Source organism: Polyodon spathula, chromosome 31, assembly GCF_017654505.1.
Source record: "Polyodon spathula isolate WHYD16114869_AA chromosome 31, ASM1765450v1, whole genome shotgun sequence".
Lineage (NCBI taxonomy): Eukaryota > Metazoa > Chordata > Actinopteri > Acipenseriformes > Polyodontidae > Polyodon > Polyodon spathula.
Genome location: NC_054564.1, coordinates 7,130,214 through 7,148,182, shown reverse-complemented (window position 1 = coordinate 7,148,182; position 17,969 = coordinate 7,130,214). Strand labels below are relative to the sequence as shown.

Genomic DNA, 17,969 nt, shown 5'->3' with positions numbered 1-17,969 from the left:
ATCTATTCATAGACACCAAGGTATTATTGAATGATCAAAGAAGTCTGAATGGGTTGAAAAAAGTCATTCTTCATTTATATTCTAATTTTTGGAGGATGGAGCGTCTTCATCCATTGGGCTAACCTTTTTTTTTTTTTTTTTTAAATGAATTCGGTAAATAAATATTCAAAAGAGCCGAAGCCACAGGCCTTTCTTCAGCAAGAGGTTCTAGAACTCCTAATTGGTTTGTAAAGATTCTGAAGTGGGCTGTTTTATGTAACGCATTCGCATTCATTTCAGCCTAACAAAAATCACAGCTATTGAACGGGTCCCTCGCTTGCGCTGCCGTCTTTTATTCCTTTCTGTTTATGATACTAATCAACTCGGAGCCCTCGAGAGTCCAACAATACGGAGTTCAAATGGCTTTGAAGTGGAACAGTCTGCCGCAGGATCCCTGATTACCCCCTGACATGCACGCACAGTTTTTCTCTCGTTAATAATTATAATCCCAGTTCTTTAGTTATGTGGCCTCACTTCAGTAGCCCTCATTTAATCAATTAGTACATTTTGTCTATTAAATAAATCGCAGCGAGGGATGCGGCTTCCCTTAACAGCTCTGCAAGCGAGACAAGACACAACTCTGACCTGAACACCCTTTAGTGTGGTTACTGAAATATTGCTCTTCAGCTCTAATTGCGTGCTGTACATCTAACATAGGCTGGCTCAGCATTAGCTAGTGCTGGCACCCTTTTTATTGGCTAATCCTAGTTTGCATTAAACAATTCTGTGGCAGGTAGCTGGAACTGATGATCTGCTTCTATCTAGTCAGAGCACCTGAACACAGTGTTTTAACTACTTCAGTAACTTGACATGAGAACCACTTGTAAGTATCCCTTTCAATTCTAGACAACGTAACCGCACAATCACATGCTATGTTATATTCTGCTTGTAAAAGAGATATGTTTTAAACAGATTGCAGAATTCAAGGCTTTTAATAAAAATCTGTATATTTCATTGATTACTTTCAGGAGGTATCACTTGCTTTCTCTTATTTTTCCATTGGGAATTGAAGTCGCCCTTAGTTACTGATTTTTTGCTTGGCACAAAAAAAGCCACCGAAAAACAGCATTTTTAAAAAGCAAAGCTGCCTGGGTGGGGTAATGCATGCAGTGAGTGGATACTAACTACACACTGTACACAAATTATGCAGCTGTAAGTGTACCACCAAAGGTTGTACAAGATCTATTTCTGTTTGCCTGACTTGTCACAAGGGAATATTTTTATTCAAAGGCGTGCTTGTTTTGAAGCAGATTTTTTTGTGTCATTTTGCGGGGGGGGGGGGGGGGGGTTGGCGAGATCAGCTCTTGTATTAAAACTACAATAACCACTTTTTTTTTTTTTAAGAATATATAAACGTTCATCCCAAGTTAATTGCATTGCATTTTCCTAGACTTTTTTTTTTTTTTTTAAGATGTGTCTGAAACTCTTGCATCCTGCTACAGCGCTGCTTAAGAACAAGTCTCTTGAATTGCTCTCGTTTTTTTTTTCCTTCAAACTACTGTATGGTGTTTGCACTCATTCTAGTGGGGGCTGGGTTCTCTTGCTCCAGTATCCTGTTGTTATGAGGAAGGGTATCAGTCCAGGCACATAGGATGCTCCAGACGAGCTCAAAGCCAGGTCAAGGCAGATTTATAGAACAATAGTCATAACTTAACCACGCAGAATTCAACCGCCATAAAATATTAACAGAAATATAAATATATAAAGTCTACTTTTATTTGAAGTTCTTCATGAAGCGCAGATGTTGTTAAAACCTACATCATGTCAAGCATGTTTTGTTATTTGGTTAAAGCCAAGCAGTAGATTACACAGATAAAAACACAACCGGCCTCTTGCTTGCACGGACACATATTTCAAAGCAAGTTTAATTATTGGCTAATGAATGGAAAGCTGTTTGCAGTTCTGCTTTATGTTCTCATCAATTGCCCATTGTATTGTCACAAAGACTGTTTTAAAAAAGCAAAGCAGCGCATTTTCAATTATGTAGATCTGAAATTAGAATTCAGACACTGGCTTTTTGTATGTAAATAGTCTTGAATCTTTAATCTGAAAACCTGTGACCATTTGTTGCTGTTTATTCAACATTCCTCTCTGGTTCACTAGTATTTAATAATAATAATAATAATAATAATCTGTTCTACTTCACTACAGCTGAATGGAAGTAAGACTCCGATTACATAAGTTTCATCCATTCTATCCACTACTACAAACTTGATTAGCTGCACTGTACAGGTAACAAGCTCAGGTGTGTCTTTATTAAACTCACAGTAAAACCAGGAATGGATCAAACTGCTAGCAGTCTTATTTCCATCCCTGTACGGAATCTGTAAGTGTTTACTGTGTATGAACTGGATCCAGATGTAGACCAGGGACAGCGTTTCAGTTATTGGACCAAGCGGAGATAATCCCCTAATTTAAGTGAGTTGTTTGCTTCTGAGACCTCTAGTGTGTCCCTCTGCGTGGGGAGCGATCATGACACTGCACTCCAGTAGTTCACTTCCAGTCGTCGTGACTAATGTATGTCAGTGTGGAAGCCTGATGGTCTGGGAGTCTAATTGATTAGCTCTGTACACCAGGGAAACCAAGCTGGGCACACAACGGTTTTGTACAATTTCTTTTGATTGAACCCCTGAACAGCTACACAGAACGATTTCAAATAGCTACACAGTCATGAGGATGTCTCGATCAGACCTCCACCAAAGATAATCAAACAGCAGATCACTTTTCAGTGTATTTACTTCAGGCTAGCACTCAATTGAAATGCAAAAGCAAAACAGATGTATCCTTTTGAAACTGGTAACAGACCCCCAAGTACGTATTTTTTGTACAAGGGTTGTGACGACTCCGAGTTTATTTTCGAATCTTAATCCCTTTTGATTCCATCGGTTGCATTAGAAATGACAATGAGTCACCTGGTCTTTTGGCAGTACTTCTTAATGACAGAACGGGTTTTAACCCGAGACCCCCCCCACCGTATTGCTGAGGGGTGTCTGTATAAAGTCTTGCACTGTCCTCTGTGATCTGTACTCTGCTTCTGTGTTAATCTGTTCCATCCCCTTGTTTTGTTTGTTTTAAAGTGATTTGCATGGCTAATGCAGCTTTGTTTACTTTTGAATTGAGCATCGTAAGCCTAAACTAAACAACCCTCTCGCATTGTTTTGCAGTGCGTACTGTTTCTGTGGGTTCTGAAGATCAACCATCCCAACACCCTCTTCCTTCTCAGAGGCAACCACGAGTGCCGGCATCTCACAGAGTACTTCACCTTCAAACAGGAGTGTAAGTGCAGCTCAGTACCAGCCCGACGGGGGCGCCTTAACCAGGGAGCAACGCTTCAGATACAGGGGCAGCGCCGGGGAAAATACACTGGTGCCAACTTCAGATTTCAAATCTATTTTGTTCCTACTTAGTGCTAGCACTGTTGCAACTTACACCACTTTTCTTGTGTTGAAGATCCATTTTTTTTCTTTTTTTAATGCATCAGGATCTTTTAAAAGCTCCTCTCAGGCACTGCCTGTGCCGTAGATCTCCCACTTAGCTAGGGTCATGTAACCTAGAGCTCAGGAAACAGCAGATTCATAGTTGCGTTTAAAAACCGTATTATCTTAAACCGGGGCCGGGATTTGAAATGGCAACATATAAACGTACAACCGTAATGCTTTCAATTACAAGTACAAACTAATTTGCAAGTGCCGAGTTTTAGAGTTGAGAGTATTATACAGTGCTGGAGATGTGTTACTTTCTGTTGGATCTGCCTCCTATGCCAGTAGGAAACCAGGCCTGTATTTAGAATTAGACTGATGGAATCCCACACAGTTGAAAAATACGTTTCAATGAAGTGGTCTTGACACTCCTTTGATAACAAGCTTAAGTGAAGTCCCAATTGATGCGTTTTCAGAAACTACAAACAACTTTGATTTGAGCTGCAGAATCACCAATTACTTCCAGATTTCAGCACATAAGACTCAATTATCAGATCATATTTCTCTAGTCTGTTCTCTACTCCTGTATTTAGAATTTTACAATCAAGTGATGGAAGGCCTCTTAAGAACGCAGAAGTCATTTTGTAACAATGTGTAAGAACATTCATGTATTTTTATTAATTTTTTTATACTTCTTCCATTTGTTACACCAGTTCTCAAAAGCGAGCTGAATTTTCCATTCTCTTTGATTCAGTGTGTACTGAGCAGTTAAGACCCAAACTCTGACCAGTTAAGACCCAACTCTTGAACTCAGGAGCCCACAAGGCTGACTCAAAACTTTTCAGCTCTTTTCTTGGACCATTTGCAAAACCACGGTTGAGCCTTTCTCTAAAAAGAAGGTGAAAACCTCAATCATCTCTTTAGATCCCTTTTAACCTCTTAAAGGGATTAATATCTTTTAAAATTCATTTTCGTTTCCTCTGATTAGCACCAGCAGCATGACCCAAAATATCCAGTCTCTAAGTCTTGGTTATCACCTACTGTAACGTGAATGTGTGGTCAGCCCAAATGCTCTGATAAGGGAGACTGTGGATGACCATTGTAGTAAACTCGACTACAAAGGATTTATATTTTAATGCGTACAGTGGCACCCGTGACTTCAAACTTCTTTCATCCCGCTGAAGGAAAGTTTTAGTTAAAGAAGCCGGTTGTATTGATAGCGACGTGGAGCTGTGATTTTACCTGCTTCTCCAAACACCCTGCTGCTGCTGTTGCATTGCTGATCCAAGGTCTTACTTCCATTAAACCTATCTGGGCTGGGTATTAACACTCAAATAAAACTCCGAAGGCACATGATTAAGAACTATATTTAACCTTGAAATCCTGAGCCTATGAGTTTGGAGAAGCCCTTTGTGCAGATATTTATAAACATCTAAGAGGCAGTGGTGTTATTGATACACCCATAGAAACTTAAGAGGCTACGCTAAACAAACACAAATATTGATTATGTACGGTAACATAAATATAAATTCAGTAAAATCAGGTTCCATCTTGAGATGCAAAAGAAACTAGATCTGGTTTTCAGCTGTGGGGAATTTTGCCAGCAATTTGCCCATAGTGATAAAGATAGTCCCTAAAGAAAAATACAACTTTTGAAATGCACTCGTTCAAGTCTCTGTGGCAAGTTTCACTACTCAAAATGAAAGCCCCCTTTGTCTACACTGGTGGTTTTTCACGCTGGCCCTGAAGTGTGTCTCCCCCTCGCCAGGTTTTTGTTTAAATATGTAAAATTGCAGTGTGTTGATGAACACCGACTCTAGAGCAGTTACTGTAGCTGCACAGTTTAAAGTTTCCAAGGCTGTCTCAAGTGCTGTCTTATGCACACTTGAAAACTATCGAACATTTAAAACAAATATTTAGTTTAAGTGAAAACTCAGGGCTTTTGGGGGTACTTGAAGGAGCAGAGTTTGAAAAACACTGATCTAGTTATTTACTGCTGTGCTCGCTCAGTAAAGCACCTTTTAGCTACTTAATTATAATCAAATACAAAGTGGAACTATTGTTTCTTATCAGTATGGAAGAAATGTAATGGCAGAGAAACACTGTCTTATAACGGGTGAAGGAGCTGCAACTGCTGCTATGACCTGTAACCTTTATTGTGATTTTACTGTTTTTCCTCCAGGTAAAATCAAGTATTCGGAGCGGGTATACGATGCGTGCATGGATGCCTTTGACTGTCTCCCGCTCGCCGCACTAATGAACCAGCAGTTTCTGTGCGTACACGGGGGGCTGTCTCCAGAGATCAACTGCCTGGATGACATTAGGAAAGTAAGTTGGTATTGTTTATGCCCGTAGAGCCCAGGTTTCAAGTACAATTCGACACAAAAAGGGCTGTCGCTGTGATTATTTTCTGCGAAGGCCGTATTGTCAGCTATCAGTTTAGATTTTTAAGCAGTGTGACACATCATTAAATTAAAGACTGTTCATATACCCCAGTGCACTACACGGTGTTGGCATTTTAGTCAGTGATGAAATGGGCATGGCAAAATTAGCTGCAGTTAATGTCGATTGATCACAACTCCTGCATCATGCAGACCATGGTGCCATGCTTAGCACAGCAAGTTGTCACGGATGTATTCACGCTGTTGTTTTGTGCCCTGTTCATTCCTGCCTGTCCCCTTCATGTGTTTTCCAGTTAGACAGATTTAAGGAGCCGCCAGCCTTCGGACCCATGTGTGACCTGCTGTGGTCCGACCCGTCTGAGGATTACGGCAGCGAAAAGTCGGCAGAGCACTTCAGCCATAACAGCGTACGAGGCTGCTCCTACTTCTACAGGTACACGCGCTCAGCACTTGAAAACACTCCAGCGATCACTTTAGATTTACTGTAGATTGCTCCATTTCAGTAGTGCTAAACCTGGGCAGTTCTGAATCTATTGTTCGTTTCTAACCCTGCACACATGCAGATACAATAGAAACCCCTGTCATTTTCCATCAGACTTATGGATATATATATATATATATATATATATATATATAATATATATATATATATATATATATATATATATATATGACAGCCATACACAAATGTCTGATGTAGCACAAGCATAGATTATAAGAGTAAAGAATGATCTCCATTCCTAATTGGATTTCATGTCACACACAGTAAAAGTCTCTTCCAGCTTTTTAATATTACCCTCAAGTTGTAGTGTGACCAGATGTGGGAGAATCGAAGCGCTTGAAGTCGCTGCTTTGCTTGGAAGGCAGGGACCATGTTAGTGAAATCCATGATTTCTTTTGGAAAGCCTATAATTGTAATTGATTTTGGCACTCCCTGAAAGCATTAGACTTTTTTTTTTTATAGGGCTGTTCGTACCCATTCGCCAGCTGTTTGCAATTCCTACGGTCCTAAATGAGTGCAGGTGGGCTTGGCAAATTGCAGATGATGTATAAAAACTGCCAGTCTGCCACATGAAAGAGCGAGTTTGTTTGTGTGTGTTGTGTTTTCACCACCACAAACGCACTGACCATGCCAAACTGTAACTGTACCTCTGCAAACTGCCGAACATGAACCCCTTAGAGAAAGGCTGTGTAACTGCAGCTCTGGTTTGTAGGGCTGACTTTGCGACTGATGTGGCTTTAAGAATATGGTAGTGTGTGTGTATATATACTGTATTTCTTTTCTCTCTCTTTGTTTTTCAGTTATCCAGCGGTTTGTGATTTTTTGCTAAATAATAATTTGTTATCAGTAATCAGAGCACATGAAGCTCAGGATGCAGGGTAAGAAAACATCTTTTAATTTTATTTATTGTGTTTTGAGTTTTGATCTCGTAGTTTTTTGCGTGTACTTACAGAATGGAAATCTGTACTTGTTATGTATGTATGTATGTATGTATGTTTGTTTGTCTGTCTGTATCCATGTCTATCTGTCTGTTTGCATCTGTAGGTGACTGTAGGTATCCTTTGTGTTTGTATTTGTTCTGTTAATCTGTATAAAAGTGCTAAAGGCTGTACTGCTGTTTCCCAAGGTACCGAATGTACAGAAAAAGCCAGACGACAGGCTTCCCCTCATTAATTACAATTTTCTCGGCACCTAATTATCTAGACGTCTACAACAACAAAGGTAAGATTTTAAACATAAGAAAATGTTGGGGGAGAAGAGGCAGCTGTTTGGTCCGTCCAGGCTTTTCCATTTCTAGCACGGCATTAGTGAGGATGAATGAATGGACGAGTCTGTTTTGTAATCATTGATTTGTAATTAAATTCTACTCTTCCGCATGTATTTGTCCAGTGGTAACATTTCAAAACGATTGCTCAGTTTCACCATGTTTGAATCAGGACTGTGACTTGTTTGCCTTCAGTGTATTCTTTGTTGAAAATTGTGTCACGTGCATCATTGTAATGCAAAGCTGATACTGATTTTGGCATATCCTGCTTCTTGCCCAGTGAATCAGATTCCTGCTTCCCTTTTGTCAGCGGTTCATTAATCTGTGTCTCATTTTTACCTGTGAAAGTGGGTCAGTGATACACCCGAGTGGGTTAATTGGGAGGCACCTTGCTTTTGTACACCAAGACAGATTCCAGGGACAGCAGCACAAGGCTTAATACAGCAAACTGTCTCCATGTGCACTAATAAAGACCTGATCACCATTTCTCTTTGCACAATTGCTAAATATTTTGGGAGCGCCAGCATTGTCTGACCCTCCGATGTTCATGAAAGCAACGATTTCTTCTGCCGGTTTTCCAGCTGGTTTGTGATGTGTCTGCGCACCTCTCTTTTCTGTTTAAACCATTTTACCTGGGGACCCTTCTGAAAATCCATCTGAAAATGTAGACTACGTCTTTTTAAAAACTGGATTAAATTTTAATTACCATCATCCCTACTGCCGTGGCAGAGTTATCAACTTCGATTTAATTCAGCACAGGGTTTGGAAAGAGTAATAGTCCTGATTTTTGTGTGGTTCTTAAGCTTGTAACCTCATCTCACTGATGGGATCAGAGTCCGATTCAACCCCACTGTGTTGCAGCTCTAAAAGAAAAAGCCCTATACTGAGGTGCATGGGAACATCACTGTGTTGAGGAATATGCTTTTTCTCTCGGTGCTCTGCAGCTGCTGTGTTGAAATACGAAAACAATGTGATGAATATCAGACAGTTCAACTGCTCCCCTCACCCGTACTGGCTGCCCAACTTCATGGACGTCTTCACTTGGTCCCTGCCCTTTGTCGGGGAGAAAGGTGAGTCAGAAAAATCGGTTGCAACTTGGAAGAGAATAACGCTCCTATTGTATAGCAGATTCCATCGTTCTAGGTTTTAGTACAAGCTGTATTGGCCACAGTGTATAGGTAACAAGCTCAGGTGTGTCTTATTAAATTCTTAGTAAGACCAGGAATGAAGCAAACTGCTATACTTGGGGCTGTATTAGTATAAGTTAATGGGGTTGATTCAGTTCATCTAAATATCACTGTATAAATCATAAAAGTAACGGGAAACCAACACCTTCAGTAGCATGTATGTGTCTTTAGAGTACAGTGGCACGTTTGGACCTATTTTTCAATGTTTAAACAGTGGGGGAGTGTAGATCAATCAGTTTTTAGACCAACTGAACAGACCCAAGTGTATGCTAACATTTTAAATGACATTACTATTGCTTTTTTGTATATGAATATGTTTTATTTATTTATTATTTATATAAATATCCTTGGAGGGAGGGTGTTTTTTCCTTTTTAAGAAAAACCACACTACAATACCACAGACGTCTGCTGTACGTTTGCTAGTGTGATATTTGACCATTCTGGAACATAGTTGCATGCCTTTAAACCAGTAACCTGGACTAACGCAGCGGTGAAGAATTCCAGTGGTGCTGCTGACCGCTAGCTAATCCTTGGGATTGGAGGTCAATAAGTTTGCAATGAGCAGAGTTAAAGGTGGTTAGTGAATGCTCGCTGCACAGGGAGCCTGTCTGATGCTGCTGGCTGACCTGGAATTGTCTGATCTGTGTTGCAGTTACAGAGATGCTGGTTAACGTCCTGAACATCTGCTCTGATGATGAGCTCATGTCAGAAGGAGACGATACCTGTGAAGGTAAGAAATCCCAGCTCCTGCAGTCAGCAGGAGAGGAGGCGGAAGAGGGGGGAGATTAAAGGCACAGATTTTTTATCTTACACTTTTTTCCTTTTATAAGTTAATACATTGTGCTCCGTAGGGTGACTCTTATCGTGTAAGATGTGTCCTCTCGTGCAGTGTGGGCAGAGCTATATACCCTCCCTTCAACCTATTAATGTATTATACATTTTTGAAATGAAGGAACACATCACTTTGAAATTGCTCTAGTGTTCTATACGGTTACGTCTGTACACAGGAGCAGTACTGTAGTTATGACATCTGGAACTGATTTTATAATCTGCATTTTTGAAGAATGCTGTGAGTTTGCTTTGGAAGCATTGCCCCAGGTGATTACAAACTTCGTAGCAAAACATATTTGTGTACATTAATTTGCAGCAGTACCTAACAGACAAGGCAGCGACAGTAAGGCGTGAGGGGGAATAGTAGTTTCCAAGTCATTATGATTTGTTCCTGCTTTCTTGAACTTGAATTCTGATGGCACAGTGGTAGACGCATCGGTCTGCACATAATCTACACATTGTGGTAAACAAGCTTTTTACACAAAGCTGACGCATTTATAAAAGGCTTTAATGACCCCACTAGTGCATTGAAAGGGAATAAGCAAAGTGCTAGTACCAGGCACAGTCAATGCACACAGGATTAATGCACATAGCATCAATTCAGACAAACATTACAAAGCCATTTCTGGAAATAAAATGTGCCAGGACCAGGTTTAGGGCACTGGACCCCCCCCCCCCCCCCCCCCCAAATGATTAGCTTTTTAATAATGCAAGAATTTAATGACTTCATGGTGGCTTTGGTTTGGGTTTTTTAAATTAACCAACAATTTAGTAAACGTGATACTAAAAATGAAAATGTGGTTTTGGTTTCAGGCATGTAAAAGCTGATGTGAAAAATGCACATAGAAATAAACCAGGCACGGTAGCTTTTGCTGATCCTCTGCATCACAAATGCGATGAATCTGAACCTTGATTCTTGGATGTACGGACAAGATCCACACTTCATTACAGTAACATTTTATGAGCAACAAGCATTTCAAACCAGGCAGACAAAGCGTGGCTGAAGAAGTTCCTCGCTATGACCTGTTTTATTGTGCTCTCGTGATTCTTCCCAACTTTAAATAGCAAAACAACTCCTGTGTCTGATTTAAAATCTCAACCTCCAGTTTAAATGGGCAGAGCAGGATTAACAGCACTGTGCGGGTAAAATAAAATAAATATCCGTGATGCCAGTGGAACTCCGTTAAAAAGCGTAAAGTCTTCAGTTGCATGACGTCCCTAATCCAGTACATGTGAGGGTGTAGGGGGGCAGCTTGCTTGCAGTTTAACTCAATCAGCCATCTGGCAGGGTTTCGAAGCCTTCGTGCCAACAATGAATCAGTCAAGGTCCGGCCTCCCACACAGACGCATTTCATCACAGAGTGACCCAACCAGTTCAGGGCTCCACACTCCTCTCCCTGTGGACCATCAAGCAGACTGAGCTGTCAGAGCAGTTGGGGCCCACGAGTTAAAGCGACTAGACAAGAAGCCCTTGGCGGTTTCCGTCGGACACTTTCACAGATTAAAAAGCAGCAACAGCACTCTTATCTATCAGCCGGCAATCAATGTCATTAAATAGCTCTTTCTTTTTAACCCCCTCAGTCATGTAAATCAAGCCCTTACGTGTTTTTCGTATGTATTTAACATTCTTTGTTGTTTTCAGGTTCTCTGTTCAGTTCGTTGTGCTCACCCTTTTCTTGTCTCTGTTGCTGTCTCTCCTTCAATGTTTTCTCGTTATTTGCCCTGCCCTTCCTCCCTGAAGACCACCACGCACCTATTGGTAAAAAAGGTACCGGTGCAGACTTTAGTGACGGGCGACAGCAGCTGTACAACGCAGAACGAGGTGCATTAAAATAGCACTTCCACTACTCCAAGATAGGACTTTCAAGCCAAAAAAAGCCAGCGTTTTAAAGCTTAAAAGAAACTTGCCTCCAAGTTGTTTTCTTTAGATTTATCAAATTGGCACAGGCACCATGATCATTTACAGTGGAGCCAATTAATAGTAAAACCTGGCTCAAACTTGCTGTGCGTTTTTTATTTTGTGTTTCCTGCAATGGTTTTGGCTGGGTGTTTTAATTGTGGCACCACAGTTTTAGCGTGTTATCGTTGTGGTCATCTCTGTCGTTTGTTTTATTTGGTTCTACTTCAGGGTATCGAGTTTGCTAAGCTTTTGCTACATGAACCATTGTTTTAAAGAAATTTAAAGATGTGGTACACAAGACTGTAGGAAACATTTTTGCATTATGTTTACTTGTCCCTTGCTGTTTTGTTGTTGATCTGTTCATGTTCCTGCTGGAAGTCAATCTTTTTTGTTCACTTCCTCATTGTGTTACAGTAAAACCCCCACCTGTGCCTTGCAATTGTGTCCCATGCCTCACAATATATAACTATAGTGGGGTCCTATTACCTGAGGGTCCTATAGTGGGGTCCTATTACCTGTAACACGAGAAGAGAGGGAATGGAAAGTAGGGGTCTGCTGATACTCATTCTCGTCATCGGCTTTAAGTATTTTTCGACAGGTATTGAATAAATCCATTCATCATGTTGATTTCAAAACAAGAAAAGCTGTCCTTCCCTCACCTTTATAATGGAGTACCACTCAACGGCAGCTAACTTGCGCATTGAGTTTTAAAAGCCGATTTTGGAAGCGTGTTTTCCTGTCGTTGTCTTGACGTTTTGACTGCCCTATCGTTGTCAGTTTACAGTCTCGCAGTATGGCAGTAAAAATGTCGGTGACCTGCGTGAGAGGAAAACCTGCTTCCAGACTTGAAGAATAGATTTATTTAATACCTGCCGAGGAAGCCTTCTTAAAGGCAATTGCGAGTAACAGCACACCCCTAATGGAAACCACACGCTTCCATCAAACTCTTATTATAAAAGGAAAAGATTAAAAGCAAATCCATGCAGATTTTATAAAACAAATTATAAATAAATAAAACTAAAAGGCATATTGTGGTCTATTAGTTAGTCTTTGCAGCAATGAAATGCAAATGATTTTCCGCAACCTTCAATATTCTACACATTTTCAAGTCTCTCTTGCACAGACCCCAGGCCTCCTTGGAAAAAGAAAATGTGTCGTTCCAGGTTTTGGCGTGGTTACACTGAAGAAAGAAGGGGTTAAAACTCAAGAGCATGCTTGGTTTCTGTCTAGCACCATCGAAGGGGTGTTTCCAAACCGATCAAATCAATCTTTCTGTTCGCTCAGTGGCAAGCAGTTGACTTCTGAGAGACGTTGCTCTCTGTTTTCGCTTGAGTGATTTAGTACAACAGAGTGAACCTCTAACAGAGTAACAGGATGCTGTCGCCCCTCGCTGCTGTCCTCCCAGTTTGTGAAAAGCACGGCGCTGGCATACACTAACCGGAATCACATTAGTGGGGAGCAAGCTTCCAATTGAAATTCATAGTCATGATGTTCTCACTGTGTAGTCCACTAGTTGAAATGTACAGTATAAGAAAACATAGTATCTACAAATTCTATATTGAAAATTTAACAAATCGGTAATACAAAAAGGTTTTATTGACAGTAAAATCATTGTAATAACAGTGAGTGTCTGATGTGTAATGAACGTGTTTGCTCTACACTAATTATTCTGTTCAAACTGAACTGTCTTTAAAAAGAAAAAACTTTGATAGTTTAACATGCACTTTTTTTTACTAACCTAGTCGATAATTGGAATTGTGGTCAGACTTACACCATTGAAGTTAATGTCTCATTATAATGGAAACATCATGCAAAACTTAAATAGACAAGCCTGGGGTATTTGAATTGCATCTTTAATAGAACAGTCTCCCTGGTGGTCTCCATTTTACACTGTTACAGTGAAGTTATTATTATTATTATTATTATTATTATTATTATTATTATTATTATGTTGTATTTGGCAGATGCCTTTATCCAAGGCGACTTACAAGTGTTACAGGGCAAAAAAGGTTAAAATGCAAAATCAATATTTAAATAGTGTAGTTTACAATAAGTGCACATTATATTCCTAAAATACAGGAGAAAATAAGGTGCAACAAGTTAGGATTATAACAATGCATGTATACTGTCGCCTAAAAGTGATAGGACAGAGGAACAAGTCGAGCTCGTCAAGAAAGTGAGTAGGGGGACCAGGGGGGTGGTAGAGAACAATAAGAAGTAGATGACAGGGAGAGTGCTTTTCAATGCTGTGGAACTCAAGTGCTGACGGAGAGGGAGGAGAGAGCAGAGGGGATCGGAGTTCCAGGATGGAGAAAGTAGGAATCCAGTTTCCCCCTCCTCTTCCTGAGGAGTGGGGGAGAGCGAGAGGGCAGCTTGGGTAGCAGTGTTCTCCGGGGGGGGGGGGGGGGGGTATCAGTGTTTTGTGTTTCTGTGAGTGATGAGAGATGGGAGGCGTAGGTAGAGAATAAAGCTGCCTTGTTGCAGGCTGATTGGCAGTTCCAGAGAGAGAGAGAGAGAGAGAGAGTGAGCAGGAGGAAGGAGCTGCAGAGGTAGAGAGAAGTGCTGGTGAGAGATTCTGTGAGTGCGAGAGGAGGGGAGCACTGGGATGGCAGAAAACATCATAGTGGATAGAGTGGAGCGTGCTGCAGTCAGAATGTGGCAGAGGCAGGGAGCAGTGTAATGTACTGTACAGTACGCTGTCAAGAGAAGCACGTGCTTCAACTACGGCTTTGCATGTGTGACAGGTTTATTTATAACTAATTAATAACGAGGCATGCAGCGAAATGAAGCATATGTTAAAGAAAAGCTTGGTTTAGCCTAATGAGCCGTGGGTTATTATAAAATGAGGCGTAGCTAATTGGTTGTAAGCATGATGGAACTTACTTAGATGCTAATTCAAAGAGGGGATGGAATAGATTACAGCTCACAGTCTGATAATACGTGATTTTGTTAAGGTTAGGCCATGCTGACATGATATTGTTAATGCTAGTAGCTATAAATGCTGGAGCAATCTCACTGGTGGGCTACCATTCACTTCAGTGCTGTAGATTAAAAATAACAGGAACATTTCTTTTTGAGGAAGCAGATGTTTTTTTTTTTTTCATAGGTAGATGTTGCAAGCTTTCCCTGCTCTACAAATATAGGAAAATGCCATAAGGTTTTTAAACCCCTTGTCTCTTGTATTAAGAAAAGCAGTCGACACTTCAATGAACCTTCTGCTTTCTTTGTTGCAGGTGGTACTCCAGCGGTGCGCAAAGAGGTCATCAGAAACAAGATCCGAGCCATTGGCAAGATGGCGAGAGTGTTCTCTGTACTCAGGTCTGTGAAACAGGGTTTGACTTGCATTGAGTTAGCATGGTCTGCTGGGGAGTTCAGAAAAACGTTATCCGTTGGTCAGTGATAAAAAAAAAAAAAAAAAAAAAAGAAAATGTAAAAGATCCCCATTCTCTGCATTTTCGATTTTTCTTGCCAGCTCAGTGTGAAGTGTGATTGCAGGAAGCAACTTTTTAAAAGGTCAGACATCCTGAGGAAACAGATTTTTTATCATTGCAATGTCAACAGAATGGACCAGAAAAGAGATCACAGATGGTGTGAGCAATTTACACTCGGCAAAAAAAAAAAAAAAAAAAAAAAAAGCATGGTAGACCACAGATTTATTTATTTATTTATTTAAATTTGGAGTCCCTGATCTTTTCTTTTAATAAGCATTTCTGTGTTTAATAATATTTGTAGACATGTGCACTAACTGCTGGAAAGTTTCCCTGTGACGTGTTACAATTAGATACTCGTAGGAACTCCTCTCACAATGAAAAAGTCAAGTGAACATTTGCAAAATGTGTGTGTTTGTTTTTCTACATATCTAAAAACAGAACTTCCTGATTTTTTTTTTTTAATAGCAATACAGATTTTACTAAAATAAATGAATAACTTGCTCAATTTGAATTAGGGGCTGGTTTCTCGAGAGTTTTTCCTTTTTACTTGAAACATTGCCATTAAATTTCTTAAAGGTACCTAATGGCTTTTTTATTATTGTTACATGTTCCCATGTGTTGCTACAACTGCTTATGTAAGGTGTGTGTTGTTTTAAAATATATATATTTTTGACATTTTGACCCCTTTTTTTAAACTTTTCAATTGCATTCCCTTGTCTCAAGATGGTTTCTCAGAAATACATTTCCCATCATCCATTCATGAGAAGCCATCTTGAGGCAGGGAATGCAATTGAAAAGTTTAAAAAAAGTGACGGAGATTTATTTTTGCATTTCTAAATGTAGCACTGTTGAGTGCTGGGTAGTTGTGGATGAGCAGTAAACTACACTGTTTACACGATTAACCCTGACCCTCCTGGGACGTGTCTCCCCAGAGAGGAGAGCGAGAGTGTGCTGCAGCTCAAGGGCCTTACTCCTACTGGAACCCTGCCCCTGGGTGTGCTGTCTGGGGGTAGACAGACCCTGGAAAGCGGTAAGTCCCATGCCTGTACCCATCCTCTCCTTCTGCTACTGCTACTGCTGCCACTGCTGTCTGCTTGATGCCTTCCAGAGCCCTGTGTATGCTTCCCCCTGCATCCCAGTGCACTACACACCAGAGTATACCAGAGTTCTCTCAAAATAAAACTTCACGTAGGGTGGTTTTCAGATGATTTCTTCTAACTTCGCCAGGATTGGAAACTCCTTGATTAGTCCTATTACAGAAAGGAGCCTGGAGTCCGCGTATTTGACCCCCCATTTTTAAATATAGCTGCATCTCCTAATAGTAAACCTGCAGACTCAGATTCCATTTCCATGCTTTGATAAGTATGATCAGTTCAGAGAAGAGCAGGGGCACCTGTTTGCTAAAGTCATTTCAACAATCTACCTAAACAAGGGGAGTTTTGAAATCCAGGACTAAGTGAGAGGCTAGAGCTTATAACACTTTATTCCCATTCACACACACAAAGCACCGCAAACCACAAATAAGGAAAACAGAATTACTAGGCGGGCTAACTGATCAGAGATTATATCTGCTACCCATGTGCTGCCTTTCTGTGAAACATGTTGGGTCATGTTAGCAGGCTCTTTGGCAACTAAAGACATTGCAGCCGTTTATAACAGGCTACGCAGCCTATGAGAAGTATACAGTGATCCCTATTCTGGGTGTCTTATGGAACTTGGGGGGTTATTTTTGTCACAGCCTGACCTGGAACTTAAAGCCCCAAGTGATCTAACCTGATGATGTAATGACTTGGGATGCCCCAGCCAGCCACTTGGTTCTAATTCCATGAGCTCAAACTAAAGCAGGCTGGTCACTGCACTCGCACCACCTTGTCACAATACAGAACGTCCTGTGTGACGTCACAGAACAGACGGCAGCCTAAAAGAATCCAGCAATATCTCTACGCTAATCAAGGCTTTCAAATCATGCATCAGTTAACGATTATTATGAAAATAGATTACATTTATTTCATTGGGTGGAATTTATTAACATCGCCCGGAATGAGTCGTTACTTGTAATTTTGTGCTATTTCTGTTTTGGCTCGTCTGCGCCGAGCCCTGCGGTTCAGAACTACCTTCAATGAAGTGTTATTTAACTGATCAAGAGCCAGGAGCTTATAGCAACATGAACAACTCCTGCAGCCTCAGGTGTGACTTATTCACGCTTTGATGAGAAGTGCAGTCACTTCAGATTTACCAGGGGCCTGTGTTCAAACTTGCACCTGGTCATTGCAATAATATACCTGAACACAGGGACGCTCTGAAACCCAGGACCGGGTGCAGGGCAATTGTGAGTTTCAAGTTTTGCAGCACCAGTATGTAACCTTACTTAATTACAGTTTCAAACCCCTATATACTGACCACAGTAAGAAGCAGAATTAGACTTAACACAAGAAGTCACAAACTTAAACTTAGCAGTTTATTGCAGGCGTTATTAATACATCCTCTTATTTATAGCAGAGATCACAGTGTCAGCTGACTCTTGCTGCTAATGTATTCGTCCACTTTCAGTAGAGCGCATGTGTTTTGATATTTTCGGTGCCATTTTTGTATTGACTCTTGCCATTTGCTGGTGTTCAGTACGGCTGGCCATGTAGAAAATACTCTGGTGTGTGTGTACAAGAGCATCTTGCTGCATCTGACCAAAGTTTCTAGCTCCTGAATTCTGCATTAAATGCACTCTACCTGCCTGTGACTAACACTTTCCTGTATTTTTTTTTCAGTCATATTGTTTATTTGAGAGCTTACTGTATTGTAGACCTTTCACAATTCTGTCCTCAAGTGTTTTAAAGGTGCTTGAGCTATGCAGGTTGTAAAGCCCCTCTCTAAAGTACTGTAAGTGAAAAGTTTACAGAGAACCGTTTTAACTAAACTAGATTCAACCCTGTAGTTGTAGGGATTCTTATTTATATATATTTATTTTTACACAAATCCTGTTATATAGTTATGTATACT

General features: G+C 40.6%; 1 protein-coding gene across 2 annotated transcripts in view; it reads left to right on the top strand.

Moving 5' to 3' along the window:
- LOC121303088 (serine/threonine-protein phosphatase 2B catalytic subunit gamma isoform-like) overlaps positions 1-17,969 on the top strand; it is a 31,636-nt gene that overhangs the window by 8,244 nt on the left and 5,423 nt on the right. For both annotated transcript variants that reach the window (XM_041233524.1, XM_041233523.1), the window contains exons 3-11: positions 3,204-3,315; positions 5,641-5,786; positions 6,154-6,293; positions 7,163-7,240; positions 7,489-7,583; positions 8,571-8,696; positions 9,466-9,543; positions 14,778-14,862; positions 15,908-16,005. In XM_041233524.1, coding sequence (XP_041089458.1) covers positions 3,204-3,315; positions 5,641-5,786; positions 6,154-6,293; positions 7,163-7,240; positions 7,489-7,583; positions 8,571-8,696; positions 9,466-9,543; positions 14,778-14,862; positions 15,908-16,005 — 958 coding nt within the window. The remainder of the gene's footprint in view (positions 1-3,203; positions 3,316-5,640; positions 5,787-6,153; positions 6,294-7,162; positions 7,241-7,488; positions 7,584-8,570; positions 8,697-9,465; positions 9,544-14,777; positions 14,863-15,907; positions 16,006-17,969) is intronic.